Here is a 20,876-nt window from a genome sequence, read left to right as displayed (position 1 = left end):
CAGTGTGTCTGTAGGCGCCCAGGGTCTTAGAAGACTTGATGTTATCACAACCTACAGGATGCTTGGCATAGTTGACTGATAGTTTCACAAAGCACCTTGTTTTAAAGCAACCCTTAGTATAGAAATTCATTATTTTAGTAAACTTTTATTAGGCTATATTTCTATTGAATTTACTAACAAATATTCTATGATGTATCAAAAGCTTAATTTTGTGCTATTAGCAGGCAAAATCGGCGTTGTTATAGTGTGAGCTGGGGGGGGGGGGGGTGGGGAAGAAATTAAGGACAAAAGACCAATTATTGGATAAGATTACAATTTTCTTTAGGCCTGAAATATCTGTAAATGTTTGCATCTCTCTGTGTTACACGTCCGGCTGGGATCAAAGAGTTTGTGCTGCTGTAACAAGAGATCTCTGTAACAATGAGATCTTATCTGTGCTGCGTTGTGCTCTCTGATTCGTCATCTGAACCATGCCACTGAGGAATGCTTAGCTCTGCTGAGACATGCTGAACTCCTCCCCAGTCCCGACAGCACCAAGCCACCAAGGGATGCTTAAACCCCCTGATGGCTGTCAGAGCTGTTGAGTATCCCCAAAATGCAGCTCCTCCATCATTTTGAAGGAGAGGGACCTCATGGGCACATTCTTGCCTGTTCTTCCTGCTGTAGGCTGAAGTCCTTGGTGGAAGACTTATTGTGGCAAAGGTGGACTGAAATCAGGCTGGGAGGACCACAGTCCCCTTCTTCCAGGGTTCTGTTGCTGAAGCTAGTCCTGGGGTCAGGATGCAACTGTAGAAATGTGGGATTGTGCTTGATGGAACTGCTTCTCTCTGATGGCTCTTTCCTGCCTGAAGGATTATAGTGGAAAAGAAGCATGTGGTGTAAAATATCTTTGGCTTTTAGCTGAACAGAAATTGAAACCCTAACAAGACCTTTGCACTTTTATATTGCTCAAGATGATGCTGTTTGAGAGGGAACCCACCAGAGAACTGAATTTGGCTTCAGATTAGTAATTTTCATTTCAAATTGGCAGACTGTCTTTGATGTGCTGATTCAAGACCTAGGAAAAAACCCGAAACCTGAAGACCTAATGAGGCTCCTTGTTAGCCTGCTCTTGCAATGTTTGGTTGTGCCATGGGGCTGACCAACCTCCAGCGGGGCTCAGGAGGACCTTCAAAGTGGGGTCAGATGTCCTCCAGTCTCTCCTCTCTCTAATGGGGCTGACTTTGTGCGCACAGGGCTCGGACACGGATTGGGACGACCTTTGGGATCAGTTTGAAGAGCGGAGGTACCTGAGTGCCCGGAGGTGGAAGGGAGGAGAGGACCCATACCGGCTCCATGCCTTTAACCAGCGGGAGAGCGAGAGGATCCCCAGTGACCGTGCCATCCGTGACACACGCCATCACAGGTTCTACCTCCCCCCTGGTTTCTCCTGATCTTCCTCACAAAACTTCGTTTTAGGGGTGGATAGTTCCAGTCCTCTTCAGAGAGATAGTTTTGGAATGCTAGGTGGGTCTGGGCCCTGCACCCATGCCCAGTGGGGTTAGTTCTGCCTGGGTTATATTTTTAGGATTTAATCTTTCACTTTACTTGATTTCTTGGTATGTCTAGTAGTCCTAAGTCTATTAATTAAAACTTATATAAATTATTCCAGGATCATAGGGAAATAAAGGAAAAGCCTTTTTTTAAAAATTCTTTTTTTATTCAGAAGACTATGCTAGAGCACATATCCATGATGAGCAAAGTCTTCACTGATGCTGGAAGCTCTTGCTCTGCAGAGAATGCAGTGAGACAGTGCAAGGAGGATAAAATAACTGTTGAGCACTTACTTTGTGCTGCAGAGAGAGGAGTTAATGTGGGGAGTAAGGGACTGTTGGTGAGGGAGAGGGAGAGGAAGGTAGGAACTTACAGGGTTACTGGGTGCTCCCGCACTGTCAGGTTCAACAATATCCTTCGGCACCCAAAGAACCTCTTAGAAGATGCAAGGACAATTGCAGCGAGGGTTGCCTTGCAGGACTCACAGTCTCTTGCTACTGTCAGGGTGAGAAGGGCAGGGTGGGAGTTTTGGTGCCCTCTGTGAGTGCAGCTATAGCCTCCCTCTGATTGCCACTCCAGACTCATCAAGGAAGAGCTGCCCCTTATGGCTGCAGGTTGTTGATGGTTGGTGGTGTTAATTGTTAGTGTGCTGGATGGAGCGATGCCAGAGTGTCCCACTGGTTGAGGAAATACTCCTAGGCTTCCCTAGATGCAGTTTTCTTCCTTGTTCTCCAAAGTCACAGCCTATGCCTGGGCCCCACCAGCAATCCTCAGGCCACAGCCAGTGCAACTCTTCCCAAGGAGCTGTGTTTGGCATTACGTCCCAGCCTGCTGGCAGCAGCCATCCTCTACTGCCTTCTCCTGGGAGTCATTTTGGGGGAAATCCTGCTCCAGTGGGATCTCTGTGCTGGACCCAGCTGTGGTACCTTGCTGCCCAGGTCAGAGCAACTCAATTCCCAGCATCGGACCAGTCTCTGAATTTCCCCTATTCCAGTCCAAATGCAGCACTTAGGCTGTAGTTCTCCAGCCCTATAGCAAGCAAAGTTCTTATTTATGTATGTATGTATTTATTTATTTATTCTTTTAGCTCCTTTTCATAGTAAGGACCAGATGCTCCTTTCTCCAGAGAGGAGCTGTCAGGCCTGACAGACGCCTGGTACAGCTGAGCAGAGAGCAAGTGCGCTATTCCTGGGAGAATTAATGCCAGGGATATTAACCACCTGCCCTACTTAAAGGGAAGATTGACTTGGCTGCCTCATCACCGTGTCTCTGCTGTGCAGTGGCAGCCACCTTGTTCCTGGGTGGACGGGTGCTGCGATGAGTGCTACTGCAAAGGAGAAGTTCTCATTAAGAAGGAAGCGAGGGCATAACATGTAGGAGGGGCTGGGACTAATTGCATTTGCTTCCAATTATCTTAACTTGGTAATTGGATTCCAATTTATTGGATATGTATGAACAATGCTGCAGATGATGCACCATTAGCTGAGGATTAGAGTGGCCAGGGATGAAATGGGGCTTCAGGGAGACCTGGGGGAGGCAGGTGCTGATGGGTGGGATGGAGGAGAGAGAAGAGTCCAAGTATGGTGGCTGAGGGAGAAAGGAAGGTGCAGAGTTTACAAAGCGCTCTCTGGAACGAAATCCTTGCTCATGTTGCAGGTGTCTGGGGAGCTGCTGCAGGCTATGCTCTGGCACTGCTGTGTCTCCTGGGAGCTGGTCCTGAATTGTCCAGCAGAGCTGGGTAGGAAAGCATGGATGAGAACAGCCTGCTCTAGCAGCAGGGAAAAATCGCTGGTGGCTGCACAAGAACATGTAAAGAGAGTCCAGTATAGGGTGACCAGAAGGGGTGTCTCCTGCAAAGGGGTAAGGGGAGTACTGGTAGCAGAGACATGGGGAAGTTCCTGGGGCTCACACTGTGACCCACTGAAGGCTGTGCGTATCGACAGCAAACCTGGCTTAGGCTGCTTTGAGTGAGCGAGACTGGAAGTGCTCAGGCTTTCTTGGGTGACAGTGAAGCCAATGAGTTGGACCTTGATTCTGATCTGACCTTGGGGGAAGGCAGGTTCTAGCACAGGCCCCACACCAAGGAGCACCACTGTGCGTGTAGTCATGCCAAGGTGCTCCTTCGCAGCTGCTATTCCCAAAGAAAGTTCACGTGAGGGACAGGAGACTCTGGAGAGGGTCTTACCCACCTCTTGAGCATGTCACCATGGGCAAGCAGGCTGTTCTTCAGCCTCTCAGCCAGATGCTGTTGCCCAAAGCAGCTTGTTCTGCTCTCTGAGCAGGTTCAGTGTGTTTGCTCTCCATCTCTTATATCCTCTGTACAAAGTGTGGCAGCACAAGGACTCACAGACCTGCAGAGCATGGTCATGGCCAGAGACCAGCACCTTGATCAAAGTGCTTGGGATGGGGGAGAGCTGCTTTTGACAGTATCTCTGTGTGGTGTTTATCACCAGGATGGTTGCAGACGTTTTCTTGGAGTTTTCTTTGCTAATCCAGCCAAGCCTCTGGACTTTCCAACAGTAGCTGAATAACAAAACCTGGCAAGGGCTGCAGTAAGCTCCTTGACAGAAGGCCATGGAGAGGGCAAATACTTTTGGCAGGGTGGGATATGGCCCTGACAGCAAGTTGCTTAGCGTTGTTTTCTGGATTGATTTTGTTATTAAATTGCAGCTGGCGGAATGGTTTCAGATGGAGAGGAATCACAGTACTCTGAGGAACTGGAGCTGGAGAAACCATGGTTGCTTTCCTTGCCTGCCTTTGGCCAGCACAGGGCTACATCCTCATGCTCCATTTATGGGTGATTTCAGCCAGGGAAAAGCCATGGTTTCTGTGGACCATGTCATGTGTTTCAGCCTGGAAGTTCTCACAGCTGCAGCATTGCTCCTGGTGACCTGTCTGCATTTCCCTGCTGTTGATTGCAGAGAGCAGAGAGGAGAAATCAGGGATGAGGAGAGTAAATGAGGTAGGAGGACAAGTAAGAGTCACCAGCAGACTTCTCTAGCTATTGCAAATCATCTCAGCCAGCCTCAGACATCCCCCGCTGTCTCGTTTCATGCTTTTTCCCCCTGCAGTGCCAATACGAGTTCAGTAGTGCTGTATCAAGAGCTGGCAGACTAAGGAGGCCAGGGATGGAGCCTTCTCAAATCCTGTCATAAGGCAATTCCTCCAAATTTTTTAAGCTCCTTCTCTCCCTGAATCTCAAGTGCTTTACAAGAGGCCCTACCTACCCAGCTAAGCTTGAATTTTACAGCTACTTGAGGAGCTGCGTTTGTGTTCCTGTGTGCATGTCTGAGAGAGACAGCAGCTGCTAAAATTGTGGTTGAAATATGAAGCTGGCAGGGAAACTGGCAGATCTGAAGATCAGGTGTTGCATTGTCTGCTGGAGAGGAGAACACCCTGGCAGCTCCCTGGTGCCACCCTGGTGGCCTGGTCACACCAGCCTGTGCCCCCTTTGTAGTCTGTCCTGTTCCCTTTGCAGGGAACACTACATGCAGTAAGACATCCTCCAGGTTTCCTCACTCAAACTGCAATGTGATGCCCACTGGAGCGTCCAGTTGGTGGGAGAGGTGCCTGGGGCTGGTGGCTCTGCTGGTAGGAGCAGTTCACGGAGGAATTCGAAGCCTGTAACATTCCCATGGAGCAGAGAGCTATTGTGGACTTGAGTTCTCAAATCCAGAAATGTCAGGATTTGAGCCCTGGAGCAGAAGCGCTACACATTGCAGCATTTTTTTTACCTATTAATTGTTGTGCACATTCCATGGGTGCAGAGGCAGAATGTTCAGCATTACGTTGGAGCAGCTTACTTGGTGTAGTTGAAAATACCTGTGCTGTGCATGGGGATGACCGGGAGGAACATCTGCAACCAAGGGTGGTCCTACTTCTGCCAGGTGTGGTACTGGCATACAGGGACATGTGGGGCTGAGCATGCATTTCCATGCTGCACAACTTCCATATGTCTTCATGTCCCATGTGAACATGTTTGGTATGTGAAAGTGTGCACAGATTGCATGAGAGCAGGTGTATCACATGCAGGTTTTGAAGTGACAGTGGTTTTAGCTGAGTAGACAGTTGCATCCCAGGAGTGGCCAACAGTCAAGTGCACTGAGACTATTGTAATACCTTCTTGGAAGTGAAGAGTCAAAGAGGAGAAAAGTAGATTTTGACAGCATTGACTTAACATGGTTATGGTCCCTTTAGACTTCCCACATTGCCTTGTCTTCCTTCAACTTTGTTGCCCACTAGACAAAAACTTCTTTGAGATGAATCAAAGTGAACACTGAGCCTCAGCTGCTAGAAGTGCATTTTGTACCCCATATAGAGATTTAGGCATCCTATCTTTCGCACTTGATTTCTTGACAGTCTTTGGAGGAGAAACTTACTGTCTGGAGAACATCACATGTGGAAAAGCCCATCTTATTCCACAGGCAGAACAGAGTTGGGGCTCTGCTCTGCTGTCATCAGTGGTACCTGAATGTTAGACCTGCAGAAGCAGGTAGGTACCTAGAAGGCAGCCAAACCCCCTTTGAATTGAAGGAAGATTTGCCTGGACATTACACAGATGGTCCTCAAACAGTTGAGAGTGGCCTCTGGATTGTATCTGAGCTAATCCCATTTCCTGTGTAATGCAGACTAAGTCCTAAAGGACTCTGTTATTTTTAAAAATTGCTTATTCAGGCAGTGTCTTGCAATTTGCGACTCTGGATACACCGGGTTGTAGAACAGGAAAAGAAGTGGTGCACATAGCTCTCTTCGTGTGTGCATGTAGTCTCCCTGTGCCTGATGCTGCTGGTGTGTCTGCCCAGTGCAGAGGGCTGGTGGAACAACAGAGAGCAGAGCATACCTGAGCAGAGATGCCTTGAGTGTAGGGGGGGTGGATGGACCTCTTCCATGAGGACAAATAAAATTGTACTGTCTAAGATGTGGAGGAGGGACCCCCGTGAGGAGAATTTGGGAGAGAGAGTACTCAAATGTTGCCCCATCTCTGGACTTGGCATTGGTGAAAGCTGGAGGTGGTGTCCTCATGTGACCATGTGTGCATGCTGCTGGCTTTGCTCTCTCCTGCACCCTCCTGGGTGGGCTGAGGGTCCCTGTGTGGTTGCTCCCCTGTGAGAAGTGTGGGGCTGGCAGCAGCTCTGTGGGCTGGGAGTGGTTTGGTGCAAGAGGCTACTGGTCTCTTCTTGCTTTTGGGCCTCGCTATTAGCTGCTGTGTGGCTGCCAGCAAAATCCCAAAGAGTTTTTCTGTCCTTTGGTCTGTTGTTTCAGCTGTTACAATGTTTTCTGGGTAGAGCCTGGCCATTTGTGATTAAATTACAAAATAAGGCTTATCACATTTGGGCAAAACCCTGTATGCTTGAAGACTGTCCCTGGGCCTCTTGTCTGCAGAGTATGCTCTGAGGCTGAATTAGCTGGGTAAGAGAAGATCTGAGATCCATCTGCCTTTAGTCTTGTTCCCCTCTGTCCTGGTTTAAGCCAGGATGAAGCCAATTTTCCTTTTACTGATTTTTTTTTTTTCCTTCAGTAAGCTTTCTTTTAAATAGCACCAGTGTGTTCCAACTAAGGCTGATAAGAGTGGAATGTTTTTCTAACTGATGGGTCTTCATGGTCACACCTTCACTCTGCTGGTTCAGACACTGTGGGGAGATCTATGACCCGGCTATAGGAGGCTGAATTAGGCAGCAAAATTGGCCAGAGATATTCCATTCCATATATCTACATGAGCTCAGAGGAAGGTCAGAGATCACAGAAGACAACTTCCTTCCTGCTTCTTCTTCCCTTCTCTTCCATCCATGGCCAGCATCAGAGGACAACTTCATCCATCCATCACCATCTACCCCTAGTCTTGAGCTCTCCTGACCCTCATCACTCTCCATTTTCTCTGGCAGCTCCAGGATTTTTCGGGACTGTTGGCAGCTAAGGAGAGTGCTGTGGGAGTTGCTGGGGGTGGGGGGAGGCAAGACGCTTTTGCAGATATCTGAACATATTTGTATATAATTGTATATATTTTCTTTTATCATTAGTGTTTAATTAAAGCTGTGTAGTTTAGTTTTCAATCCAGCCAAGTCTCTCTTTTTCTCTCTCTTCTTCTCTACCTGGGTGGGAGGGGATCGAGGGCATTGTTGCCAGACCTGAGTCAAACGGTGACAACAATTAATTGGCGCCCACCGTGGGGCACCATTTTAAGCCTAGATTATACATTTTCATTAATTGGGAGTGTTCAAAATTCCATCTCTGATGGGAGGAATCCCTCAGATGGCAATGGGCAACAGCTCTGCTGAATTTCCTGACGGATTGAAAACTGAACAGACGCTTTCTGTAATGAATCTACTGGATCTTTTTCCAAACATGCAGCTGTACATGTGGTATACAGCCAAGGGCATACTGCTCTGTGTAGCTGCTCTTCTGATTGTTTCATGGTTTATTGACAGAACTGTAGCCATAATCAACCATATAATTACTAGCCTAGTGATCCTAGGGTTTATGATACTGGTATTTATGGGGGCACTGTATGTGTACAGTTACAGTACAAATCCTAGTGGTACAACTCCTAAAGTGAATGAAACAGTTCATGTTAGTAATGCCAGCAGGAGGTTCAATTTTGCCTCTCCATTTTCTTTCAAGCTCAATCTTCCAGCTCTTGATCTGAATAGCATTGTTGTAGGGATTCTTCTGCTCAATGTTCATAATGTATTGTGGATATGTAGGGTGAGGTGTTGCTCAACTCACTGCCGCTCCCCCACAGGCAATGCTGCTGCCACTGCTGCTGCCACCCATGATGCTGCCACCACTGCTGCTGATACCACCACTCGTACTGCTACAAAAACAGCTGTTTTTACAAGCTTACACAAGAAGTGGGCAGGTCTCTTTGGGGACTCGCTGGCTACAGACTAGGCTGGAAACATAGTCCTGGGAAATGGTTGGTGTGTGTCCAAGTTCCTATCCTGGGACTGGCTGTGGCCACCCCAATGCATGGCAGCATCTGTAATGTTTACTGCCCCATGTTTGTTGTCCGGTGAGCCATGGAACAGCTTGCCAAGAGGTGAAGGGTTGAGGAGCAGGCCAGCTAGACTTGATGGCTTCTGAGGCAGTGCCTGGTGGCTTCAAGGGACGAAAATTGATGAACATGATGATCTTTTTAAAATATCCCTTTCTATTTAATGCCCTCTTCTGAAGCTTTTTGGTTGCTTAATGTTAGAGGAAGGAAGTAATGATGAAAAGAGGCTGCATGAAATGGGATTATGGTGGGCTTGAACACAGAGAGAGGTCACATCTCCCCTGAGGTGACTGCCTGGGTCTGAGATGGGGACAGTCCTTGGCCAACGCTGCTGCTGAGACCATCATTGCAACATCCACTTGTCCTCAAGAACCTGTTCTTCTCTCCTCAGATGTGATGGGGCTTCTGATGTGGTGCTGTTGGCTCTGCTGGTGCTTGTCCTGAGGGTTAGTGTGTTCCCCAGGCTCCACTGACATTTGAACCACCCAGCATGACTCACATAGACCTCCCTGGGGAGAAGAGAGGCTTCCAAGTGCTGAGATTCCAACCCCGGCTTTTGCTCAATCTCCAAAGCAGCCTGCAGTGCCACTCTGCCCTCCACCCCCTGTCTGATCGCTCCCTGGATCAGGAGGTGGTGAGTCAGGTTGGTTGACATCACCTTGGCAGTGATGGAGGGTAATCATTACCTCCAGGCTACCTGCATCACAGCAAAAGGATAGCCATGCTCTTGGTTTCTGAGGAGGTATGTCTTCCTCACCATGGCAGTGCAGTAGCTCTGCTCAGGTTTTTGGACCACAGCACATCTGATCCCAGAATGTGAAGTGTGTCCTGGAGTCACAGGTTCTAGTGCTGGATATTCATGGCCACCAATGGGACACAATCTGAAGTGCCATGAGATGCTGTGGTTTTGTCTCTCAAGGAGCTGCCTAGAAAAAGGGGCTTTAATTAAAAACAGTACTGGGAAGGGATGCTGGGGCAGGGGGAGGCGGATGTTTCCTCAGGAGCAGGGCTGGTTGTGTCTCAATCATGGAAGCTGTAGGGAAATGACAAATGCTTATTCTGTATAAGTGGTGGATTTGCATTCCTATTCCTCCCCCTCCATTTATTTTTCTTGAGTGAGAAGAATGAGGGCAACACTTGGGAAGGAGTTGAGGAGTGAGCTAGACTGTATGAAGAGCAGGTTGAAATGTATATAGGTGGGTGTTGTGAATGCAGGAGGATATGTCAGTTAAGTGGCTGTGTTACTTTTTTTTTTTTCCTCTGGAGGACAAAGCTACTCATATCTGAAAGACTGTGAGTTATGGAGCCTGACTGCACAGTGAGCAGAAATTATTCCTGAGCTGTGTTCTTGGCTAAAAGGTGTCTGCAGGGCAAAGGGGATGAGCAGGACGGGTATGAGAGGAACCCATAGGACTTTGGGGATTCGACTCCTGGCAGTGAGAGTGACTCTGGACTGTTCTAATGAACCCCATGGTGTAACACTGAATTTGCTACATGCTATGATTTGTTTCTCCAAATTGTTCCTTGTCCCAGCCACACAGTGCCTTGCTGGGTAGGAAGAGCATACACAAAGAACAGGTGACCTCCCAAGAAGAGCCCAAGAAGCTTGCTTGGGAGCAGGCACAGCCCCCATCCTAGCTGTCTCTTTCCTGGAAGAGAACACCTTTATTTTGTTTGGACTGATGTTTTCCTTGTAAAAAAATTGCCGTTTCAGGGATGAAAAAAGCTGAAAACTGTTTCTCCCCTCTTTCCAAGTGATAAATTTCTTTCACCTAAGTTATTTTCATTTTGTTTCCCTGTGAGACAGTTTTGATTTCATTTTGAAATTTCCCACCCACCTCTCCTGTGCATTTTACCAAGAGAAATATATGCACAGAATAGGTGTGGGTCAATCTGAAATTACTCTTCCCTTGTCCTTTTCCAATTTCTCCATTTACTCTGCTTGCATCCCAGGCCTGTTCTCGGCAGCATCATGGGGAGATATTGCATGATGTATCCAAGAACGAGGGCTGCTGTGCAAGCACTGGGGGAACATTCGTCTCCACAGTCCCTGTGGGAATTTGCTTCAGTTGTTGATTCCCCCCATGATAACAGATTTGTCATTGAGATGAAAGAGTTGAGGGAGCCCTTGGGGTTTTCCTCTTGTTGGGTGGATTGAGGAATTGGAGCAACGAGGGGAGAGACTGCCCCAGAGCTGGCACCAGTGGTGGAGAGAAGGGGAATGATGCTCTGGTGCCAGAGCTATGAGCTCTTGGCTGAGTGGCAGTGCCTTGGTTTAAAGCATCTCCTCTACCTGATGGCATAGACTAGGATGAGCAGAATGCATACAGCTTTTGTAGCAGGGTTTTGCCTCTGTTAATACTCCGCAGCAAGTTAGTTTGTGTTGAGAAGTAACTGCTGTTAGCCCAGAGTTGAGATGCTGTCTATCCATCAATCTCCCATGTCTCTTTCCAACTTTCAGTCTCTCACTCAGTTCCTCAGAAAAGGCAGAGCTGGTACTGGCAGGGCTAATTATTCCTCAAGACAGAAGATGTGATAAAATATTAACCTTTTTAAGAAATGGAGCCCCAGTTAATTAGCTCCACTTCTACAACACATTCACTTGGAGATAGACGCTCATTCCCGAGATATCTGTCTGTGGCACAGTGTTCTTTCTGCATGTCCCTGTTGCAATGAGGGACGGGGAGGGAGGAGAGCTGGTAATTTAATAAAAGACAGTGACCTGCCAGTCACTGTACCCTGAGGATGAACAGCTCCATTTCAAGCTGAGCAGCATCTGAGCACGGGCACCACTGCTTGCCTTTGAGAGGCTGAACCTGGAAACAGAGATGAAGCAGATGGTGGGATCTGCTCCAGTCCCCATGCATGGGTTACCTTGGTGTTGTCAGTGACACCTCTCTGGAGACTGAATTTGGGGACTGTGCAGTGGACAGGGCTTGGCAGAGCTGAGTGAATAACTGTGTTTTGGTTCTTTGGTTATTTTTAAAAAAGGAAAAGACAGGAGTTAGCAATTTCAGGATAAAAGAAAAACAAAACTCTAAGTGAATCTGAAAGTAAAATTACAGGAAAACTTAAGGCCAAAGTGATCTGGTTTTCTCATCATGAAAAGGAAAACGTTGCATTTAGATCTCAAATGTTTTTGACACTTCTAGTCATCTAAAAATGACAGGTGGTATTTAAACACAAGTGATTTCAAGTATCAGATGGAAGGTACAAGTTGGGCTCCTCTGGAAGAAATGATGTGCTGGAGTGGAAGGGATGCTGCTATGTTTGTCGGCAGCTGCAGGTGCTGGTGGGAGGACATGGTAGTGCAGTGGCAGTCACTGCACAGGGGGGAGAGCTTCTTCTCCCTGGAGGGAGGAACTGGGGGGATCTCTGATAGGCCAGGATTGACCACAACCCCAGCTGTGGCCCTTGGGATGGATGGACTGACACTGGTCAATCCATGGAGGCATTTGGACTCCTCTTAAAACTCCATGTGTCTCCTTCCCTGAAGTGGAAAAAGAATCCTAGGCTTTATAGAGAACAGCAAGCCATGCTTGTCCTAGTGCCCATTGCAGAGAGTGATATGGCACCATCCTGAACCATGTTGGAGTCCACTGATGACTTCACGATGGACATGGCTTCATCACCAAGTGCTTTGGCATTCCCGAGGTGCCATTGGTCACTCTATGCTAGAGTCATCCTCTGCCTTTAACTGCTATAACATAGTGACTGCTTGTTTTATAGTTGCTAACGTGTCATTGATTACTTTGATGACTCACTTCAAGTAATTCTGGCAAAATGAAGTTGTTTTTTTCTAACTTTTGTGCTTACCTCAGTATTTCTATTGACCCAGTGTTTGTGTAGGCTTAAATTGAAGTTGGGTATGCAACTAATTCTCTGACACTCGCTGCTATTGAAAATTAAGGCTCTGAGACAGTTTTCTTCTGTCAAACTTGTTTGTTTTTTCAGCTACCCAGCACCTTAAAGTCCTCCTCCATCCACTGTAGTGAGAGTGTGTACAGACAATGCTTCGGGAGCATTTGGGTGGATTTTTTCTTTAAGTGCTTTCAGATTCCTGCATGCTTGAAGTGTTTTTCAGCCATCACAGTATGGGGTTGGGTTTGTACTTCTCCAGTTATGACTAAGGAGGTGTTGTATGGATGGGAACTTTCTCTGATTTGCCACACAGTGGCAGGAAGCTCTGGTAAGAAGCATCCTCCCTAATGGATCTTTACATCCTTGGTTCTGACCCTCTGAAATGCAATTTGAGGTTGTCCTGACTTCTGAAGATCTTTAATAAAGGATTGATGGCTTTCCAGGAAGTTGCAAGATGCCAAATTTTGCTTTCATGTTCACCAGGTGAAAAGCTTTGATGTCATCAATCTGGTATTTCAGTAAAACTTGGCATCAGAAATCTGGTGACAATTGAGAATTCTGCTGAAAACACAAAAGGTTCTTTTTTTTTTTTCTTTTCACTTTTCTTAGCTCCTTTAAAAAAAAAATAAAAATTGCCTCAATGCTGAGGAGGGAAGAGTGAGCGGAGTCAAGAAGCAAGAGAAGCCATGAGTCTGTGTATAGAGCCCTAGAAGTCTGTATTATTCAGGAGCTGCTTTGAACATCAAGATACCCAGTTTAGTTTATCTTGTTTTTAAAAGCAGTCATGTTAGTATCTCCTTCCTTTTTAGAAGGTTCTCTTTTTCCCCCATCTTTTTTTTTTTCTCAAAGACAAAAATCAAGCAAATTTTTAATATAAATGCATCATCTCCTCAGTATTGAGGTTCACAGGCAGCAGCACGTCATGAGCACAGAAGGTTAGTTTTGTCTTACATTTTTTCCTTTCTTCAAATTTAGCTGATTAATTTTTTAGATATCTATCTTTAACGGAAAAGACAGAGAGAGAGAGAGAGAAAAGAAGGAACTGGAAGGAAGGAACTGAAAGAAGCAAAGAGTTAGAGGAAATAGTAATTGTGCACTAGACAGATATAGCACTGTTTCAATTTGCAGAAGTTGTGTAGAAGAATGTCCTTCTTGGTCAACCGCAAAAAAAACCTGACCATCTCAGGTCAACCTGGAGTTGAGCTGAACCCAGGTTCCTGTTTGTAGGTCCCTGCCCTGATAGGGCAGCATGCGGAGCGGTCCTCTGCCAAGGCTTGGAGCTGCTTGCCTTCAGGCAAGCACTAGCTGTGATCATAACACTCATGCTAGCCTATCAACTCCAGAAGAACCCAGAGGCTGAGAAGACCTCTTTCATAAGCAGCTGCATCGTCTCCTGCCCTCCAGAGGGCTCTACTTGTTTTGCCTATTTTCTAGTATGTTTATAGTAGCATGTGTTGAGGAGGAGAGAGGTGGGGACTTGGGTGCGTTCCTCTGGTAGTCTAATCTAGAGACAGAACTGGTTCACCACCTTGGCAGCATTTTCCTGATGGCCTTCTTTAGAGTTTTATAAAATTACATCTATCTAAAGCCTGCTAAAGAATTTCTTGTCAACTCTGATTATAACCGCCACTGAGTATTTATTGCAGATGTGCCTCCTAACCCTGGCTCAAGCCCTTGCACACTACCAAGTTGTCTGCTCAAACAAGGATTCCTCTCGTTGGATCACCCCTGTTTCGCACAGCCCCAGCAGCCACTGAGGCTGTTGCATGCCACCCTGGGGATTTTTCAGTCCCTTTTTTGGGAACGCAAACCTGAAGGCACATGCCCGTCCAGCACAGAGAAATACTACTGACCCTTCTCAAGGGTACTTTTTCACTTTGGCGAGGCAGACTTGCCAAATTACTAGTGTTCCCTGCAGTCACATGGCATCACCAGCTGACATGTGAACCCTTGTCCCTTTTTTTCCCTTTTGACACAGCTGCTTTCCAGAGTCCTCTGCCTTCCAGCTGTTTTTTTCAGCCTCTCTTTTCTCTAGGCCTGTTGATGTGTCAGTATCACCCATGATCATGATCATGGCCAGCTTGAGGTGGACCTGCAGGATCAAGATAGATGCAAGAAGGTCTGTAGCTGGTGACAGTTCCCACAGCCACTGCTCTTCCTATTGTGCTACAAAGGTCATATATGTGCCCTGAGCAGCGACGTTCACACTGAAGTTGTGGTGCTCCCTGGTGGAGTGATCAGCATCTTGATATTATGGAGGAAATCCCAGAGCTTTCTCAGTAGTTTTTTGTTTGTTGTTTTTTTTTTCCCCAGACCTGACCCCAGGTGCAGGATGTGCAAGCAGCCATCCCCTGACCTGGCCTCAGGTGCCAGCCAGCACCCATGGTACATAGTGAGACTGGAGATATGCAGCAAGGCACACCATGGTAAGCCTTCCATTTGGCAGTCTTATCCTGCTTGAAGGGGTGCAAAGCTTACTCACAGAAGGAGGAGATACTGGCTTATCTTGGGAAGACGAAGTAAGATTTTGAAGGTCTCTCGAAGATGAGTGACAAAGAATTTTGTGGTAACATGCAGGAATGATGCCAAGAAGAGCAGAGTGGTGACAGGAGGTGAGTTGTCAGGAAGACGGCCACTGACTGCTTTATGTGCTCCAGTCGTGCAAGTACTGAATTGTTATATCCCATTTATACTGTGGTATGAGACTGATGCATTGACTGTAATGATTCTTGGATTTTCGGTCTCTGGTGGGCATGAAGTAATGATTGTTTTGAAAGGTACTTTGCTGTCCAACACAAGTCAATTGGCTTAATGCATGGATAACTGAGAAATGCACAGATGACTGGAACAAATGCCAGACACCATGCTACCTATCGGTCAGGTGAGACAGTGCACAGTCCTGTCCAGCAGTAAGTTCTACGAATTCATTAGCTTCCATACAAGTTGGTACACACAGTGATATATAGCTCTAAATCACAGCATGTTCAGGGGCCTTATTAGAACATTTTCATGGAAGTCACCTGTAAATTTGCTTCTACACAAAGAGTTTAGGCACAGTGGTTTCCCTCTGGCTGGGGGCTATGCCACTCTGAGAGGTTTTTCTGAGGTGTGTGACCAAGGTGCCTGCATGTCCTCCCATCCCTGCAGGTGTGGGGAGCCTGGAAACATACAGCACTGGCTGAGGCTCTGATCTTTTCCCTCCCACTGGTGATTGTTTGCTTGCTTATGCTGGGTGGCTTCTTCTCTTCCTAGGGCAGTAATTTTAATTTTCCTCCAAGGCAGTCATTTTTCACACCTGGTTGGTTGTCAAGACTTGCTCCAGTTTCCTCTGGAGTCCCAGAGGGAGGAGTTGCAGTGACCTACACCAGTAGCACCTGGCTGCAATAGTTAGGTCAAGCAGCTCAATCCAGAGGCTGAGCTGGTTTTCATGATAAGAAATAAGATTATGAAGAAAGCTCTCCTTGTTTTCCTTTCCTGAACTGCCACCCATTTCCAGATGTGGACTGGCTCCTGTCCCTTTGGTAAGGTACAGATGTTTTCAGCATCTCTAGTCTTTCTCCTTTACTTTTCCAGTCTTTCCAGCTGGGTGTGGGGTGACAGCAAGGTCCCTGGGAGGTAGTTGCTGACTTACTGGCATGTAGCCTAAGCAAAGCTGTAGAGCCTTCTCCCAAGCATAGATGACTTGGTCCAGCCTAAGTCCAGGCCGGAGCAGGGAGACTTGCTCCAGTCCTGACTGGCTGAGTCCCTGCAGAGGTGTGCACCAGGCTGGCAAGATGTCTTCTTCCAGCATGGATGTGAGCTGAGAGCTTTGACATAAGTAGTAACTCTTCCTCAAGTTACTGTGGATATTTGTATAATTTAGTTCATTTTTTTCTGTGAGCTATAAAGGAAAGTTTGTGTTTTTCCCCTTTCTCCACCAATTTGTTTTCTGCTTTTGGTGAAGCGTCTGAGTCTGTAACATACAGTTCATGGTAGCTGCATTGCTGTGACGTGACTATTGTACGTGTCTCCACTCAGGAGCCATCAAGCTTGGAGACCTGGTCAGACTAGAGGAATGTCATCTGAAACCCAAAGTGCTTGGAGATTGATCCACTGGTGGTGGTTCTATTTCTGATGGCAGGTCCTTGTCCTCTGGGTTGATGTGAGAGGGAGAGCCCTGTGAGTGCAGTGTGGAGACAACCCAAATACTCCTAGTTTAGATGTGTGGTGATGAGGCTGCTCTTCCACATATTTTCAAGAAGAGAGGTGCCAGGAGGGAGTTAAAAGATGGTGTAGCTCTTCCTGCTGCAGCAGGCTGTTCAAAATAAATATGCAGCGAGTTCTTTGGAAGTGGTGAGGTGTGTTGGGGAGAGTTTGGACTTCACAGAAAACATTAAAAATTCAAAGCAGAGCTGTTGGCAAGTGATGCTCATTGAAGCAAAAAAGAATAATGAGCAGAAGCCTGTCAGGGGAAGCTGGGGAAGCAGGATGAGGAAAACAATCTCTTGAAGGAAGTTAACGAAGTACAGGAGAGGGTGAGCATGAGAGGTGGGTTTTGTGCAGCTCTGTGGGCATGTGATGGCAGATGTCAAGGAGAAAAAAACACTGAATGAGCCTTGAGGTTGACCAGAAGGAGCTGAGGAACAGGGTCCATCTCTGTTTACACCATTAGTCTTTACTTTGTGCTGTGTAGTGGTGTTTCCAAGGTGGGCTTTGGTTTGGTGAGGGTCAGTATGACTTAAGTCTGCCATTTTAAATGTAAAATGGGTTGACAAGCCCTGGGAATGTGCAAGCATTGCCCCATCAGGAGGATCTCTACAGATGCAGGGGTGGTTGTGTGTAGAGGCCAACAGGATGTGATACCCCACATCCTGGGGGATGTAGGGGTAGAGTAGAGAGGAAGTAGGATTAGAACACTGGACTTCAGGAAAGCAAAATTTAAACTCTTCAAAGATCTTCTCAATGGAATACCGTGGTTCAGGGCCCTGGAAGGTATGGGTGTACATGAGAGCTGGGCAACTTCCAAACACTACTTCCTCCAAACTCAAGACTGGTGTATCATTATAAGGAAGAAATGAAGCAGAGGAGGTAGGAGTTCTGCATGGATGAGTATGGGTCTTATGGAAAAAAGGGAAGAAGAAAATGTACAAAATGTGGAAAACAGGACTGGACACTTGGGAAGAATATAGGAACCTGGTCAGAGAATGAAGGGATGCAATGAGGAAAGCTGAGGCCCACCTGGAATTAAATCTGGTGAGGAGTAACAAGAAGGGTTTCTCAGTAGAAAAAGGAAGACTAGAGGAAATGTAGGCCCACTGATTTATGAGGTGGGCGCCCTAGTGCTGGAAGACACAGAGAAGGTGGAGTTATCAAATGCCTTCTTTGCTTCAGTCTTCATTACTAAAGCTGACCCTCTTGAATGCCAGACCTGGGAGGTAAGAAATAAGGTCCAGAGAGAGGAAGACTTTCTCTAGATAGAGGAGGACCAGGTTAGAGACCACTTAGCCAAACTGGGCATCCATAAATCCATGGGCCCTGTTGGGATGCACCCACGAGTTCTGAGAGATCTGGCAGATGTCTAGGCCTCTCTCAATCATCTTTGAGAGGTGATGGAGAATAGCAGAGGTGCCTGAGGACTGGAGGAGAGCCAATATCACTCGAGTCTTCAAAAAGGGCAAGAAGGAGGACCCAGGGAACTACAGGCCAGTTAATCTCACCTGTGTCCCTACTAAGGTATAGGAGCAGCTTGTTCTGGACGTCATCTCAAAACATGTGAAAACAAAGAAAGTCACTTGGAAAGGTCATGGATTCACCAAAGGGAAATCATGCTTGACCAATATGATTACCTATTGTGATGACATAACTGGTTGGCTAGATGAGGGGAGAGGAGCGGATGTCATCTACCTTGACTTAAGCAAGGATTTTGACACTGTCTGCCATAACTTCCTCATTGGGAAATTCAGGAAGTGTGGGCTACATGAGCGGACAGTGAGTTGGATTAAGAGCTGGCTGTGTGACAGAACTCAGAGGGTTGTGATCAATGGAGCAGGGTGGAGTTGGAGGCCTGTAGCCAGCAATGTCCCCCAGTGGTCAATACTCAGTCTAGTCTTGTTCAACATATTCATCAACAAGCTGGATGAGGGGACAGAGTGTGTCCTCAGCAAGTTTGCTGATGATACAAGACTAGGAGGGCTGTGCTGCCATCCAGCGTGACCTGGACAGGCTGGAGAGCTGGGCAAAGAAGAACCTAATGAGGCCCAACAAGGGCAAGCGTAGGATCCTGCAGCTGGGGAGGCAGAATATTCTGCACCAATATAGGTTAGGGGCAGACCTGGTGGTAAGCAGTATTGAGGAGATGGATCAGGGAGTCCTGGTAGATAATAAATTATCCATGAGCCAGCAATGTGCCCTTCACGCCGACAAGGCCAATGGCATCCTCGGGTGCATAAGGAAGAATGTGGCCAGTAGGTCGAGAGAGGTCATTCTCTCTCTCTGCTCTGTCCTGGTGAGGCAACGTCTGGAATATTGTGTCCGGTTCTGGGCTCCCCAGTTCAAGAGAGACAGGGAAACCACTAGAGAGAGTCCAGCAGAGGGCGACAAGGATGACTGGGGGACTGGAGCATCTTCCTTGTGAGGAAAGGCTGAGAGAGCTGGGACTTTTTAGCCTGGAGAAAAGAAGGCTGAGGGGAGCCCTTATTAATGCCTATGGGTATTTAAACTCTGGGTGCAAGGAGGATGGAGCCAGGCTCTTTTCAGTAGCTCCCAGTGACAGAACGAGTGGCAGCAGGCACAAGGTATCATAGAATCATAGAATCTTAGGGGTTGGAAGGGACCTCGAAAGATCATCTAGTCCAACCCCCCCTGCTAGAGCAGGGTCACCTAGAGCACATCACACAAGAACGCATCCAGGTGGGTTTTGAATGTCTCCAGTGAAGGAGACTCCACAACCTCCCTGGGCAGCCTGTTCCAGTGCTCTGTCACTCTCACAGTAAAAAAATTTTTTCGTATATTCACCTTGAACCTCCTGTGCTCCAATTTCCACCCATTACCCCTTGTCCTATCACTGGTCATCACTGAGAAAAGCCTAACTCCATCTCCCTGACACTCACCCCTTACGTATTTGTAAACATTAATGAGGTCACCCCTCAGTCTCCTTTTCTCCAAGCTAAAGAGACCCAGCTCCCTCAGCCTCTCCTCATAAGGGAGATGTTCTGCTCCCTTAATCATCTTGGTAGCTCTGCGCTGGACTCTCTCAAGCAGATCCCTGTCCTTCTTGAACTGAGGGGCCCAGAACTGGACACAATACTCCAGATGCGGCCTCACCAATGCAGAATAAAGAGGTAGGAGAACCTCTCTTGACCTACTAACCACACCCTTTCTAATGCACCCCAGGATGCCGTTGGCCTTCTTAGAACAGAGGAAGTTCAATTAAATATGATAAAAGAGCTTCTTTACTATGAGGGTGACAGAGCACTGGAACAGGCTGCCCAAGGAGGTGGTGGAGTCCCCTTCTCTGGAGATTTTCAAGACCCGCCTGGATGCAGTCCTGAGTAATGTGCTTTAGGCAATCCTGATTTAGTGGGGGAGTTGGACTAGATGATCTCTAGAGGTCCCATCCAACTCTGACAATTCCTGATTCCATGAAATGGGACTGTCTCGCCCTCTGCTCAGCAAGTTACTGGTATGACAGTTTCCTATGCTCCTCTCCTGCCCAGCCTGTACCAACACTGACTGGTGATGAAGCTCCCAAAATTGCCTTGCCAGACGAAGTCACAGCATGCTGGTCACTAATGGTCCAGGAGTAGAGCATCACCCCAGGCTGCCTTTCCCAGCCCTCACTCCAGGGCAGGCAGTGTTTCCCTCCCTGCCACTCCCTGGGATGCTGCCAGGGATGGGCCACGCCACAAAACCTTGCTCCCTCTGGGCCTCGGCTTGGGATGCCACACTGCATCAGGCCCTGAAAGCACAACTGGTCCCCCAGCAGTGGCCACACCTCAGCATATGAGCATGCTGATGCCTGCAGAGGAGGGACAGCAAAGGAAAAGGAATTCCATTCTCATAAGCAAGGCATGGAGTAGGTCCCCATAACCACACGGGGTTACACAGTAGGGAGGCACTATTAATCATCACTGTCGAGAGCTCTAGCTGTCATCCTGTCATCCTGTCTGGATGTGTTTCTGAGTGGCCTGCCCTAAATTCTGTGGTGGTCCTGCTCTGGCTGGTGGGTTGGACTCGATTATCTCCAGAGGTCCCTTCCAACCCCTAACATTCTGTGATTCTATGACTTTTTTCAAGGGCATGTAGTGATAGGAGAAGGGGGAGTGGCTTTAAGTTGGAGAAGGGTAGATTTAGGTTAGATGTTAGGAGGAAATTCTTAACTAGGTGGTAAGACACTGGCACAGATTGCCCTGGGAAGCTGTGAAAGCTGTATCCCTGGAAGTGTTCAAGGCCTGATTGGATGGGGCTTTGAACAACCTGATCTAGTGAGAGGTGTCCCTGCTTGTGCAGGTGG

The 20,876-nt window shown here is 47.5% G+C and overlaps 1 protein-coding gene across 3 annotated transcripts in view; it reads left to right on the top strand.

The window, feature by feature from the left end:
- GALNT14 (polypeptide N-acetylgalactosaminyltransferase 14) overlaps positions 1 to 20,876 on the top strand; it is a 118,822-nt gene that overhangs the window by 43,025 nt on the left and 54,921 nt on the right. For all 3 annotated transcript variants that reach the window (XM_051615323.1, XM_051615322.1, XM_051615324.1), the window contains exon 2: positions 1,236 to 1,405. In XM_051615323.1, the coding sequence (XP_051471283.1) occupies positions 1,236 to 1,405 (170 nt within the window). The remainder of the gene's footprint in view (positions 1 to 1,235; positions 1,406 to 20,876) is intronic.

Source organism: Apus apus, chromosome 3, assembly GCF_020740795.1.
Source record: "Apus apus isolate bApuApu2 chromosome 3, bApuApu2.pri.cur, whole genome shotgun sequence".
NCBI classification, from domain to species: Eukaryota; Metazoa; Chordata; class Aves; order Apodiformes; family Apodidae; genus Apus; species Apus apus.
Note: the sequence above shows the minus strand (reverse complement) of the source record. Positions and strands in the feature narration are given on the sequence as shown.